This window comes from Armigeres subalbatus, chromosome 1 (genome assembly GCF_024139115.2).
Source record: "Armigeres subalbatus isolate Guangzhou_Male chromosome 1, GZ_Asu_2, whole genome shotgun sequence".
Lineage (NCBI taxonomy): Eukaryota > Metazoa > Arthropoda > Insecta > Diptera > Culicidae > Armigeres > Armigeres subalbatus.
This window is the reverse complement of record NC_085139.1, coordinates 13669439-13685079: the sequence shown is the minus strand read 5'-3', so window position 1 is coordinate 13685079 and position 15641 is coordinate 13669439. Positions and strand designations below refer to the sequence as shown.

Below are 15641 nucleotides of genomic sequence, written 5' to 3'. Positions count from 1 at the left end.
AGCACAGCTGCTTCCGATTTAAGACATAAAATCACCAGGAAACAAGATTAAGAAATCATCAAATTACAGCTCGCGTCAGTTAAATGACCAGTAGATAGTTTCAGCGTGCGAATTCAATTCTAAGTATCCTTGATGCAGTTTAAGTAGTACCGTCGTCGGGGGTGACAATGGGTCAAATGGGAGTGAGAATGGGTAACTGTTTCAGCTACTTAGAATACTTGTAGAATAGATTGAATGTATCTGAGGGCAAGAAGACTAAAATATAAGAGACCTTTTTGAACGATTTCGCTCTACGACCTCCAGGCTGCCGGTGAGAGCGAAGACCCATTCTCACCCCCCAGACCCATTGTCACCCCCGATGGACGTAAGTGGAAATTTGACAAAATACAAGCAACCATGCGTCTCCAATTCTCCATGCTTGTTTGGCGTATATATTCTTCTTCTTCTTCCTATTTGCATTACATCCCCACACTGGGGCAGAGCCGCCTCGCAGCTAAGTGTTCATTAAGCACTTCCACAGTTATTAACTGCGAGTTATCTAAGCCAAGTTACCATTTTCGCATTCGTATATCATGAGGCTAACACGATGATACTTTTATGCCCAGGGAAGTCGAAACAATTTCCAATCCGAAAATTACCTAGACCGGCACCGGGAATCGAACCCAGCCACCCTCAGCATGGTTTTGCTTTGTAGCCGCGCATCTTACCGCACGGCTAAGGAGGGCCTGTTTGGCGTATATACATATTCGTAATGTCAATCTCCGCTCATTCAAATAATAAAACGGAACATGTTGTCGAATTGGGCAGCAGGGACTATGTCCAAGGGCTTGACGATCCCTCCCCAGGCCATCTGCGAGTTGTGGCGCCTGCCTAGGATGGGATGGGGTTTGACAGTGGGCCCTGTTAAACCTCTATAAAAAGCTGCATGTATCCGCAACTAGGCTCCGACAAAGCGACCATGTGCCGCTCAAAGCACACAAGCCCAAGTCCTGGTGTTAGGTGGGACGCTAAATAGCCCTGACACGACGGCCCTCCGGCGAGACAGGAGGTTTGCGCAGGCCCAATAAGCCGCCTGGAAAACCAATAATTACGAACAATATAAGAGATAATGCGACTCGATATAATCGGCAAAGACCTAGGCGACGAATAAAGGATCACGATTGGAAGTTTGGAACATGGAACTGCAAGTCGCTAGGTTTCGCAGGTTGCGACAGGATGATCTACGATGAATTACATCTCCGCAACTTCGACGTCGTGGCGCTGCAGGAGATTTGCTGGACAGGACAGAAAGTGTTGAAAAGCGGGCATCGGGCGGCTACCTACTACCAAAGCTGTGGCACCACCAACGAGCAGGGAACCGGCTTCATAGTTCTGGGTAAGATGTGCCAACGCGTGATGCCAGGGTGGCAGCCAATCAACGCAAGGATGTGCAAGCTGAGGATTAAAGGCCGTTTCTTCAACTATAGCATCATCAACGTGCACTGCGCACACGAAGGGAGACCCGACTACGAGAAAGAAGCGTTCTACACACACCTGGAGCAGACATACGATGGGTGCCCACAGCGGGACGTCAAAATCGTCATCGGTGACATGAACGCGCACGTAGGGAGGAAAGGAGGAAATGTATAGACCGGTCATCGGACCGGATAGTCTGCACACCGTATCGAATGATAACGGCCAACGATGCATAAACTTCGCAGCCTCCCGCGGAATGGTAGTCCGAAGCACCTTCTTTCCCCGCAAAAATATCCACAAGGCCACATGGAGATCACCTAACCAAGAAACGGAAAACCAAATCGACCACATTCTAATCGACGGTAAATTCTTTTCCGACATCACGAACGTCCGCACTTACCCCAGTGCGAATATTGAATCCGACCACTACCTCGTTGCAGTATGCCTGCGCTCAAAACTCTCGACGGAGAACAACACGCGTCGAAGTCGGACGCCGCGGCTTAACATTGGGCGGCTACAAGACGGTAGACTAGCCCAAGAATACGCGCAGCAGCTGGAAGTGGCACTTCCAACGGAAGAGCAGCTAGGCGCAGCATCTCTTGAAGATGGCTGGAGAGATATTCGATCCGCCATTGGTAGCACCGCAACCGCTGCACTTGGCACGGTGCCCACGGATCAGAGAAACGACTGGTATGACGGCGAATTTGAGCAGTTAGTAGAAGAGAAGAATGCAGCATGGGCGAGATTGCTGCAACACCGAACGAGGGCGAACGAGGCACGATATAAACAGGCGCGGAAGCGGAAAAGCGTCAGTAGGACGATCGAGACCGTGTAGAGATGGAGCAACTGTGCCGCGTTAATAACACACGAAAGTTCTATGAGAAGTTGAACCGTTCACGTAAGGGCCACGTGCCACAGCCTGATATGTGTAAGGACATAAACGGGAACCTTCTTACGAACGAGCGTGAGGTGATCCAAAGGTGGCGGCAGCATTACGAAGAGCACCTGAATGGCGATGTGGCAGACGAAGATGGCGGTATGGTGATGGACCTGGGGGAACGCGCGCAGGACATAATTCGACCGGCTCCGGATCTCCAGGAAATCCACGAGGAGATTGACCGGCTGAAGAACAACAAAGCCCCTGGGGTTGACCAACTACCAGGAGAGCTATTTAAACACGGTGGTGAGGCACTGGCTAGAGCGCTGCACTGGGTCATTACCAAGATTTGGGAGGAGGAAGTTTTGGATGGAAGGTGTCGTGTGTCCCATCTACAAAAAGGGCGATAAGCTGGATTGTAGCAACTACCGCGCAATCACATTGCTGAACACTGCCTACAAGGTACTCTCCCAAATTTTATGCCGTCGACTAGCACCAATTGCAAGGGAGTTCGTGGGGCAGTACCAGGCTGGTTTTATGGGCGAACGCTCCACCTCGGACCAGGTGTTCGCCATTCGCCAAGAACTGCAGAAATGCCGCGAATACAACGTGCCCACTCATCATCTATTCATCGACTTCAAAGCCGCATATGATACAATCGATCGGGACCAGCTATGGCAGCTAATGCACGAAAACGGATTTCCGGATAAACTGACACGGCGACGATGGATCGGGTGATGTGCGTAGTTCGAGTTTCAGGGGCATTCTCGAGTCCCTTCGAAACCTGTAAAGGGTTACGGCAAGGTGATGGTCAATCGTGTCTGCTATTCAACATCGCTTTGGAAGGGGTAATACGAAGAGCAGGGATTAACACAAGTGGTACAATTTTCAATAAGACCGTCCAGCTATTTGGCTTCGCCGACGACATAGATATTATGGCACGTAACTTTGAGAAGATGGAGGAAGCCTCCCAGGTAACAATTTGATGCTGATTAAGCGCTTCTCTAGCTTTTACAAATCAGCCTTCATTTGAACAAAAGCTGCGTAAAAGAACTATAATCGTTTGTTCAGGTCTTAAGGTGATTATAGAATGAAGCCCGTGGTGAATTTCAAATTCACCACACGTTTATCTACATACATTTTAATAAGCCCAAATCTGGCGGAATAGTTTTCGTACAGTGCCGAAAATCAAATTATGATTGTTCGGCATAATTAAGCAAACGATCTACCATTATTTCAGCCCCATACGCGTTATGGTTCTTTCATCTCGTGCACTTGAAAAAAATATTGGAAAAGCACGTGGTTTACAAAATGGCCGATTTTCTGGCTTCATTCTATAATCACCTTAAACATCTAATTTTGGTGATTTTATTCAGCCATAAGTCGATTCAAAGTTCTTCGGGGCGCCGAATTAAGGCTGCAGAAGCGCTTATTTTTAGGTTGCAGGAATGTGAGAGCGCTTCTTATACCTTTATGTAGCAATTAAACAGCAATAATCCAGCAAATGTGCATCGTTTATGATTCTATTTATAGAACAAAAAATATGACCAGATGAAGCTTTAGAGTCGCTTAATCATGTTCAAATCAGCAATTAATCATCACTTATGTAGTATCACGAAAAAAATTGTCCCGATTATCATGTGACTCTAGATCTAGATTTAGGAAGGATATCTGTATATACACTGTTCATATTGCCTGAAATTGAAAGATACGAATTAATAATTATAATTGGGAATCGAACTTGAGTACATTGATTGATAGTCACTTACCTTAGCATCTGCTCCACCTGGAATGGTACGGGTTTAATAACTTATAACTATATACATACCGTCATGTCTGAATGAAGGTTGGAAGGTATTGAACAAAGGTTGTATTAAAGCTGAATAAGCGATGTGAGTGCTTGTAAGAACACATGGCTTAGCTGTCAAAAATATCAGAGCTGTTGTTTACAGTTTAGTGCTCGCCCAGATTTTCAACTATAGTGGATCTCCGGCAAAATCCAATAAAATGAAGAAAAATCCAGGTAAATATAAATAAAATACCTTCAAGGCGTGGATAAAAGTATTCTTTATTTATTTGTAGATACGTTTGACAGTTTTGCCGTAGTCGAAACGGTAGAAAATGGGAAAAAACTTATAACTATTGTGCCTCAGCGTTGGGTCAGCGGAAGTGTTTTGAAGTGGCCGAACAAAAACGCCGCTGCACTTATCAAAGACCGTTCATCAGCCCCGTCTTCAAATTGGCATAGCATTCCATGTGCACTGAAACGAAAATCGCTCAAGACATTCGCAGAAGCGAAAGCTGAGGCAGCATAAATGTCCGGCCACTCTGATTCTGACTTCCAGCAACCACCTTCTTCGAAGAAACTTCGAACCAAAGGCGCTGCGAAACAAGTCTCTGAAGTGAACTTTAATGACATGATTATCACTAATACCATCTCCTTCGCTACAACGGTCTTCACCTTTCTCCACGTCTCTGGGACCTGCCGATGATGATTCCCCCGGTATTTGTTCGTTATCGGGAAAATCGTTGTTGTCTTTTAATAAATCAAATAAAAATTGCCAAGTGATATTTTATCATTTACCAAACCTCCAAAAGATTACCTTTCGATAATATATTTTCCTCAGCATATTTGCAATCGATCGTTGAGTGTTCTGGGTTTTATTATGATCCGCACAAACTTTTTGTTATTACATTCAACAGTTGAATAAAAGATTCATTGTGCTCACCATTGAATATTACAGATAAGCTGGATAGAAAGTGGTAGAGTAGATGGATAATCTTTTATTGAGTATCATATTCAGCATACTATGATAAGCTGAACAAGAGACACGCTATATACTCAACAAGCTACTGTTCAACTTGATAATCAGCTATCATCTTATTCAGCTATCAACACCATTAACCAACCATTGTTCAGCTATTGCTCTCACTGTTCAGCTATCATTGTTACTTGGGGCTACATCAGACTGAAGAGGGAAGCCAAGTGGATCGGACTAGTCATCAACACGTCGAAAACGAAATACATGATAGGAAGAGGTTCAAGAGAAGACAATGTGAGCCACCCAGTTGGAGTGGCATCGGTGGTGACGAAATCGAGGTGGTAGAAGAATTTGTGTACTTGGGCTCACTGGTGACTGCTGAAAATGATACCAGCAGAGAAATTTGGAGACGCATAGTGGCTGGAAATCGTACATACTTTGGACTCCGCAAGACGCTTCGATCGAATAGAGTTCGTCGCTGTACCAAATTGACAACCTACAAAACGCTCATTAGACCGGTCGTCCTCTACGGACACGAGACCTGGACGATGCTCGTGGAGGACCAACGCGCACTCGGAGTTTTCGAAAGGAAAGTGCTGCGTACCATCTATGGTGGGCTGCAGATGGCGGACGGTACGTGAAGGAGGCGAATGAACCACGAGTTGCATCAGCTGTTGGGAGAACCATCCATCGTTCACACCGCGAAAATCGGACGACTGCGGTGGGCCGGGCACGTAACCAGAATGTCGGACAATAACCCGGTGAAAATGTTTCTCGACAACGATCCGACGGGCACAAGAAGGCGAGGTGCGCAGCGGGCAAGGTGGATCGATCAGGTGGAAGATGACTTGCGGACCCTCCGTAGACTGCGTGGTTGGCGACGTGTAGCCATGGACCGAGCCGAATGGAGAAGACTCTTATATACCACACAGGCCACTTCGGCCTTAGTCTGAATAAATGATAATAATGTTGTTATGAAAACTCATATGTGAATATGTACGTTATGTGGAAGATATTGATTTGAAAAATGTATTGGAGGTAACCACTTTCCCTTCGATGGGACTCGAACCCATGACCCTACAGTACGCTAGACTGGTGCTTTAACCAACTAAGCTACGAAGGACCTCCGTCGGCCTTCGCAACCTAGCGGCTACTGAACGAGCTCGAGATTCCCAAATTGGACGCATAGTCAAATCACTCGCAATCCATTTTTCAAGCCAATACTTCCACATGTGTATTGTACACGTCCACATTAGAGGAGCGTGAGTATTTAGAATGTCTGGCGGCTATACACATTCTTCATCAGCAACGGTACTGATCAAGTGAGGTTGTGTAAGCTATTTGCCAGTCGGTCGTCAAGCTCAGACCTGACCGCATTGCGTAGGCAAGAGCACGCAACTCAAGTTCAGTTCAATCAAAGGTAATTGCCTATTTCCGGGGAATAAACCACCCGACTTGGACGTTAATTTACAATATTCTGAAAACTCAGATGTGGATATGTACGTTATGTGGAAGATATTGATTTAAAAAAATGTATTGAGGGTAACCACGACCCTCAGTACGCTAGACTGGTGCTTTAACCAACTAAGCTTCGAAGGACCTCCGTCGGCCTTCGCAACCTAGCGGCTACTGAACGAGCTCGAGATTCCCAAATTGGACGCATAGTCAAATCACTCGCAATCCATTTATCAAGCCAATACTTCCACATGTGTATTGTACACGTCCACATTAGAGGAGCGTGAGTATTTAGAATGTCTGGCGGCTATACACATTCTTCATCAGCAACGGTACTGATCAAGTGAGGTTGTGTAAGCTATTTGCCAGTCGGTCGTCAAGCTCAGACCCGACCGCATTGCGTAGGCAAGAGCACGCAACTCAAGTTCAGTTCAATCAAAGGTAATTGCCTATTTCCGGGGAATAAACCACCCGACTTGGACGTTAATTTACAATGTTATGAAAACTCATATGTGAATATGTACGTTATGTGGAAGATATTGATTTGAAAAATGTATTGGAGGTAACCACTTTCCCTTCGATGGGACTCGAACCCATGACCCTACAGTACGCTAGACTGGTGCTTTAACCAACTAAGCTACGAAGGACCTCCGTCGGCCTTCGCAACCTAGCGGCTACTGAACGAGCTCGAGATTCCCAAATTGGACGCATAGTCAAATCACTCGTTTATTCCCCGGAAATAGGCAATTACCTTTGATTGAACTGAACTTGAGTTGCGTGCTCTTGCCTACGCAATGCGGTCGGGTCTGAGCTTGACGACCGACTGGCAAATAGCTTACACAACCTCACTTGATCAGTACCGTTGCTGATGAAGAATGTGTATAGCCGCCAGACATTCTAAATACTCACGCTCCTCTAATGTGGACGTGTACAATACACATGTGGAAGTATTGGCTTGATAAATGGATTGCGAGTGATTTGACTATGCGTCCAATTTGGGAATCTCGAGCTCGTTCAGTAGCTGCTAGGTTGCGAAGGCCGACGGAGGTCCTTCGTAGCTTAGTTGGTTAAAGCACCAGTCTAGCGTACTGTAGGGTCATGGGTTCGAGTCCCATCGAAGGGAAAGTGGTTACCTCCAATACATTTTTCAAATCAATATCTTCCACATAACGTACATATTCACATATGAGTTTTCATAACATTGTAAATTAACGTCCAAGTCGGGTGGTTTATTCCCCGGAAATAGGCAATTACCTTTGATTGAACTGATAATAATGTTGTCGACTGAACGGGTAACGCTTTAACTAGACATACTGTGCTCTAAGCTCTTGAGAAGAAAGTGTGATAGCTGACTTGAGGATGTAGACTTGATCGACCTTGGTCCAATAATGTCGTTTTTAGTTTTAACCTGAGCAATTTCCTATCTCGACTCTGAATAGCAGAATGGAAATGGATACAAGGTCTAGTCACTATGATGGTGTTAGTGCTACTAGTCGAGCTTTCCAAAATGCAATTATGTACATTTGATGAATGAATTTGTATATAATATTAGATTAAGGACTAAATTTAAATTAAGATGAATTCCATTTCCAACTGAAATAACTTAAAAGTATGATCCACCCTAAAGATCAATCATGATCACCGATCAAACATTAATTCTACTCTCCTACGTGCACACTGGCTATGTAGTGGTCAGCAGGTCAGTCAGACCACGAAATTGAAATGAGAAGAGAGGTAGAATCCAACCGACGTCCAACAGTAACGTTTTTTAGTATGAAAATAAACCTCAGACGGTGAACGTTTAAATCGGGCGTATAGTGTTTTTTCCCCCAGTTGGTGTATACGGTTCAATAAATTGCTGTAAAAAAGTGACGAATTCTGTTTTTGATCCGAAACTCAATCCCGCGAGTGAAGTTGAACGCATTACATTCAATAAGGTGGCTAAGCTGTGAGGGAAACCGTAAATCGAATTGCCTACGATTCTGGCAAGCAGCTGTGGCGATTAATTGATGAGTTTTCGGCTCGATAATTGTGAGTAATTGTTTGCTGCGTTTTCTGGGCCACTGTACCAGTGGAAGTAATTCCTCCCACGGAATCCCAGAGGTCCTAGAAGGCCCCATCATTTGGTCCTTCGAACCGGATGGGAGGTCCCCCCCAACCAGGAGGTGCGGTGAGTAAGCCATTACCATTTGATTGCGTGCTGGATGCTGTGATGCAGGTTTTTGGCTCCAACCTAGCCATTTTGTTGGATGCCTGACCCCCTTTGTGTGCATCCAAGCCCACCATTCGAAGGCCTAATTGTTTTCGCGGCAACGGTGTGCTTTTTTGTTTTGGAAATTCCTGGGAACTTGAAAAGTTAAAAGGCCAATTGAAGCAAATATTTTCCTATTTAATTGCATGTATGTTGAGGTGGTGGTGAGTGGCAAGTCAATCGCGTAAGGTGGTACGATCGCGACGGGAAGGATTATTCGTACGATTTATCGTATCAGCCTCGGTCGTTCCGGGAAAAGTTGATACCCGCGACGGGAAGGAGCTAATTCGTGCGATTGGTGTCATATTTCGTCCGCGTCGTGTAGAAACGGTACGTCCGCGCCGGGAAGGAGTCCGTTTTCGATATACGTGCCGTTTCCGACTTCCGATACCGTGTTCGTTTTGTGGTGGTAGTGTAGTGCAGTGGTGAGACAGTCCAGTGGTTCCCAAACAAGATGGCAACGAAATTGGAAAAAATGCTGGCTGAGTGTATGGTTAAACGCAAAGCAATCTTCATCACGCGTGCACAGGTGGAGAAATTCGTGGCAAAGTTTGATGCAGCGAAGGATACATGCCAAATTCCCGTACGTCTGGAGACCTTGGATCGGATATACAAGGAATTCCTCGAAGTTCAATCCGACATCGAATGCTACGACAAGCCGGAAACACTGGACATCCATCTCGGTGAACGAGCAGATTTTGAGACCCGATACTGCGAAGCGAAGGGATTTCTACTGTCGAAGCGGTCAACTGAGCAAAACCAAACGCTGATGAACAGCACAATGCACCCTGACCATCAATTCCATGCAGCTTTCCACCTCCGATTACCCAAGATCGATCTCCCTAAATTCAACGGTGACTTTTCTCGTTGGTTATCTTTTCGAGATACGTTCACTTCAATGGTGCATTCTAATGCGGACATTCCAACGGTTGCTAAGCTGCAATATTTGTTGCAATCGCTCGAGGGAGAAGCTCGAAAGCCATTCGAGTCGGTAGATGTGGAAGCAGATAACTACGGGACGACTTGGGACGCGTTGCTGAAGCGATATGATAATAAGCGATTCCTGAAGCGTCAACTCTTCCGCGCTCTTTATGATCTACCTGTCCTCAAGCGTGAATCTTCCCAGGAATTACACAACCTTGTGGACGACTACCAGCGTCATGTCAAGGCCCTAGGAAAGCTGAATGAGCCAATTCAGTATTGGGACACACCTCTAATCAACCTCCTATCCTACAAGCTAGATCCTACAACGCTACGAGCTTGGGAAGAGTCAACCAGCAGCGAAGACAATGTTTCCTATGAGAGGATGGTAGACTTTCTCTATCAACGAGCTCGAATGCTGAAATCCGTCGTCACAGATCTGCAGCAACGTTCACAACAACCGATATCGGCCAAGGTGGCCGGTTCAGTGGCGTAGCCAGGGGGGTGGTTTTGGGCATAAAACCCCCCCCAAAGACAAAATTTTCAGAAGAAATTTTTTTTTTCGAAAAAAAATATGTTCAGAAAACCCCCCCCAGACCAATTTTCTGGCTACGCCACTGGGCCGGTTCAATACCTTTCCCGAAGAAGCCATTCAAGATGGCAGCTAACACTGTTGTGTCCAAGCCGTATAGTAGTGGACCACAGTGTATCGCATGTTCAGAGAAGCATTTCCTTTTCCTATGTCCAGTATTCGCAAAGATGTCTGTCGCTCAGAGACGCGAACTGGTTTCCCAGAAGCACCTATGCTGGAATTGCTTCAAATCTGGACACTTAGCAAGGAGCTGCACATCGAAGTTTACGTGTCGGACCTGCCATGACAAGCACCATTCTCTGTTGCACCAAGAAGCACTTCTCAAGATATCGTCCACCCCAGTAATTACGCCACAGCAGCCAATCCAACAACCATCCACGTCCACGGCAGTGGAACCGGCAAGACATCCCAACCAAAACCCCCAAGTGAGTCTGTCGGTCCAGTCGAGCCGCAGCACAGTGCTGCTAGAAACGGTTGACATTTTGGTCCTCGACCAGAATGGTAAAAGGCATTCCGCCCGAGCACTACTAGACTCGGCATCCATGTGCAATTTCATGACGAAAAAGCTTGCCAACTTTCTCAATCTTCGTCGCAAGACAGTCGACATCGCTGTAACTGGTATCGGAGAATCCACGAAGCAGATCAAGTTCAAACTGACTGCTACCATCCAGTCCAAGTTCACTCCGTTCAGTACAGCACTCGAGTTTCTAACCCTGAAGAAACCCACGATTAATCTGCCAACCATCCCAGTCGACATATCCCAGTGGAAGCTCCCCGAAGTGTCGTTGGCAGATCCCAAATTCCACATCCCTGCAGGCATCGACATGATTGTCGGTGGCGAAGCCTACCATGAGCTACACACAGGTGGTAAAGTTCCTCTTGGTGAAGGTCTCCCAACGTTGATCGAGACAGTATTCGGGTGGACCGTTTCTGGGAAAGTTTCTATCCAATCCGCAAACGTTCCGCGTGTTTGTCACCTCACCACTGTCGATCGAAACCTAGAACAAGCGCTACAACGGTTCTGGGAGCTGGAGGCCATCGATTCCAATCCAGTGTTATCCACAGAAGAAACCTATTGTGAAGAAATTTATTCCGCTACCACCACTCGCGATTCGTCCGGTCGTTATCTCGTTCGCTTGCCACTTACCCGTGATCCGCTCGTCACCCTCGGTACATCCCGCCTAATTGCCGAGCGCCGTTTCTTAAACCTGGAGAAGAGACTTGAGCGTGATCCACCCACCAAGGATGCATACTGCAGCTTCATGGACGAGTACGAGCGCCTTGCACATATGCGGAGAATCGACGATCCAGCAGACACTATTCCGCACTGTTATCTTCCGCATCACCCAGTGTTTAAAGCTTCGAGTACATCCACCAAGATCCGTGTTGTATTCGACGCTTCGTGTAAGACCACGTCTGGTTTTTCGGTAAACGACATGCAGCTAGTTGGACCAGTCGTTCAAGAGGATCTGCTGTCGATAGTCATGCGTTTCCGCACCCACCAAATCGCCATCGTAGCCGACTGTGAGAAGATGTATCGGCAAGTTTTGCTACACCAAGAAGACCGTCCATTCCAAAGAATTCTCTGGCGCTCCAGTCCAGATCAGCCGCTCGCAACATACGAGCTTCAAACCGTTACGTACGGTTTCGCATCTGCGCCGTTTCTGGCAACTCGCACCCTACACGAAGTTGCTAAAGATGAGAAAGAGAAGTACCCGGCCGCCGTCCAGGCTGTAAAACAGGATTTCTACGTGGATGATTTCCTGTCCGGCGCAGATGACCTCCCATCCGCAATCCGCTTACGCAAGCAAGTTTCCGCTATGCTCTCAGCGGCAGGGTTCCCGCTAAAGAAATGGGCATCCAACGTCCCTGAAGTTTTGGCCGATGTTCCTGAAGAAGACCAAGCCATTGCATTGTTTCACGACCTACAAGACGAGCAATCCGTTTCCGTTCTCGGACTAGTCTGGGAGCCGGAGTCCGACATGCTACGCTTCAAGGTGCAGCTTCAGTTACCAGCAGCTGTTCTTACCAAGAGGAAGATTATGTCCTACATTGCTGTGATATTCGATCCAGCAGGGTTCAGTGGACCAGTCATCGTCGTATCCAAGCTTTTTATGCAGCGTCTATGGGCCTTGCACACAGACGAAGGACATTCCTACGAGTGGGATCGTCCACTACCCCCACATCTCCAAGCTGAGTGGAAATCCTACCATAGTACGCTCGAAGTGCTGTCAAATATCCGGATTCCAAGGTGTGTGTTCCTGGCCAACGCTATGTCTATCCAACTACATTTTTTCTCCGATGCATCGGAAAAGGCCTACGGTACGTGTTGCTACGTCCGTTGCGAGTCTTCCAACGGAATCATACAAGCGCGACTACTGACGTCAAAGTCTAAAGTTGCCCCGCTATCAAAGCTTCAAACCATCGCCCGCCTCGAGCTGTGTGGGGCGGTCCTGTCAACCAAACTCTACAAGAAGGTGCAAAGTTCCATCAAAAAGCCAGTCGAAGTGTTTTTCCACGTCGATGCTCTGAACGTCCTTCACTGGCTGCAATCCTGCCCAACCCGCTGGAAAACATTTGTGGCAAATAGGGTGTCCACAATCCAAGCATCTACCGATGTGAATTCCTGGAGACACGTTCCCGGAGTCTGCAATCCAGCTGACGTCCTTTCGAGAGGTCTCAGCCCCACCGAGCTTGCAAGCTGTTCGTTTTGGTGGAATGGTCCGCCATGGCTATCGCTTCCGCCTTCTAATTGGCCGCAAATCGACATCCCATCCGTTGATCCCTACAGTTTACCCGAAGCAAGAAGCAAGGTCGCCGTGGTTATGATCACCACTGCCGATCCCAAGTTCACCGAAGAGCTGTTTAGCCGTTTCTCCAACTATTCGAAGTTACGCCGTGCTGTCGCCTATTGGCGAAGATATTTCCGTGTTTTGCAAGCCATTTCCAAGAAAAAGAAGCCGCAGCCGTTCGAGTTCCTCACTACTGAAGATTTGCGTGATGCAGATGTCGCTCTATGCCGCCTTGCGCAACAAGACATGTTCCCTGATGAAACTGCAGATCTTGCCTCGAAAGAACGTGTATCGCCGTCGTCACCACTAAAGTGGCTAAAACCAATCCTCCACCATGATGGACTCATCCGAGTTGGGGGACGCCTCAGTAATGCTTCGATACCCATTGAAGTGAAACATCCGATAGCCCTGCTAGCCAAACATCCACTTTCCATTCTTCTGGCCGGAGAATTTCATCGAAACCTTCTGCATGCTGGCCCGCAACTCATGCTGGCCACGATCCGACAACGATTTTGGATTATCGGTGGCCGAAACCTAGTTCGTCAAACTTATCACAAATGTCTCCAATGTTTCCGTAATAAGCCGATCCTGGTTCAGCAAAGCATCGCTGATTTGCCAACCTCTCGTGTAACACCAACTAGGCCATTCGCCGTGTGTGGTGTAGACTATTGTGGACCAGTCTATATTAAGTCACCTGTACGCAACCGAGCTCCGACGAAAGCATACATTGCCATTTTTGTGTGTTTCTCAACGCGAGCCGTCCATATCGAACTTGTGTCCGACCTATCAACGCAAGCTTTCTTATCAGCACTCCGCCGTCTGGTCGCACGCCGTGGAAGATCGAAGGAAATGCACAGCGACAACGGCACTGCGTTCAAAGGTGCAGCGAATGACCTTCACAAGGTATACCAGATGCTGAAGTCTGACCATACCGGTCGCGAGCAGATTTTGCAGTTCTGCGCAGAAAATGAAATTTCTTGGCATTTTATCCCACCACGTGCTCCGCACTTCGGCGGTCTGTGGGAAGCAGCCGTCAAATCCGCCAAGCACCACCTACTGCGTGAAATTGGCAACACGAACATCAGCTACGAGGACATGGGTACTCTTCTAGCCCAAATCGAAATGTGCCTAAATTCCAGACCCCTTGTACCAATACCCAACGATCCGTCCGACCTGGAAGCCCTCACTCCGGGACACTTCCTGGTAGGAACAAACCTGCAAGCCGTCGCCGAGTGCGATCTGACCGAAGTTCCCGACAACCGCCTGTCACACTGGGAGCTCACACAGAAGCGTTTCCAGAGAATCTGGTCTAGATGGTATCCAGAATATCTTCAGCAGCTCCAATCACGCGCCGCGAAAGGATGCAAAGGCCCAGTCACCATCGAGCCAGGGAAAATTGTGGTAATAAAGGACGACAACCTACCGCCGATCCAATGGCCGCTCGGGAAGATAATGAAAGTTCATCCCGGCAAGGACGGCGTAGTGCGAGTCGTCACCCTCAAAACAGCGTCATCCGAAGCAGTCGTCAGAGCAGTTGCTAGATTAGCAGTTCTCCCAGTTCCGGAAAAGCCCTAGAATCAGTAGTTCGTCTACAAGAAGAGATCCTGGTAGAGCACGCCGAAATTTGCTCGATGCCTTCGTGGGAGCCTCGTAGGTAATTGCGGTTCCAATACATTTTCCATTTCGCGTTCGATCTACCGGGTCTTTTTCTCTCCCAGATGTCTTCGACTGATCTACCGTTCTTCTCCGCTGGCAATCGATCCTCTCCACCTTCACAATGCATCTGAGTGTCAGCATCGCCACCCACCCGAACCGAGATTGCGCATTGCTGAGCCGAGCAGTCACGTGGTCGAGAGCCGAGAAGTCACGTTGTATATTACCGAATCGTCATATGGTTGCTTATCCGAGTAGCCACGATCATCAACCAAACATCGTGTGATAGAGAACGGTGGAGAGTCGTTCGTGACACAATTGTAAATAGTGTAAATAGTTTAGAGAGTAGTATTGAAATGTCTGAACCATTTCAAGGTGGCCGGAATGATGAATGAATTTGTATATAATATTAGATTAAGGACTAAATTTAAATTAAGATGAATTCCATTTCCAACTGAAATAACTTAAAAGTATGATCCACCCTAAAGATCAATCATGATCACCGATCAAACATTAATTCTACTCTCCTACGTGCACACTGGCTATGTAGTGGTCAGCAGGTCAGTCAGACCACGAAATTGAAATGAGAAGAGAGGTAGAATCCAACCGACGTCCAACAGTAACGTTTTTTAGTATGAAAATAAACCTCGGACGGTGAACGTTTAAATCGGGCGTATAGTGTTTTTTCCCCCAGTTGGTGTATACGGTTCAATAAATTGCTGTAAAAAAGTGACGAATTCTGTTTTTGATCCGAAACTCAATCCCGCGAGTGAAGTTGAACGCATTACATTCAATAAGGTGGCTAAGCTGTGAGGGAAACCGTAAATCGAATTGCCTACGATTCTGGCAAGCAGCTGTGGCGATTAATTGATGAGTTTTCGGC

General features: G+C 47.1%; 2 protein-coding genes across 2 annotated transcripts; both read left to right on the top strand.

Moving 5' to 3' along the window:
• Positions 1-9254: 9254 nt before the first annotated feature.
• LOC134205969 (uncharacterized) lies at positions 9255-10217 on the top strand. The gene has a single exon (XM_062681666.1). It carries the CDS (start codon positions 9255-9257, stop codon positions 10215-10217), a length of 963 nt encoding a protein of 320 aa, XP_062537650.1.
• A 161-nt stretch (positions 10218-10378) lies between these two features.
• On the top strand, positions 10379-14680 carry LOC134205968 (uncharacterized). Its single transcript, XM_062681665.1, has one exon. It carries the CDS (start codon positions 10379-10381, stop codon positions 14678-14680), a length of 4302 nt encoding a protein of 1433 aa, XP_062537649.1.
• The last annotated feature ends 961 nt before the right edge of the window (positions 14681-15641 follow it).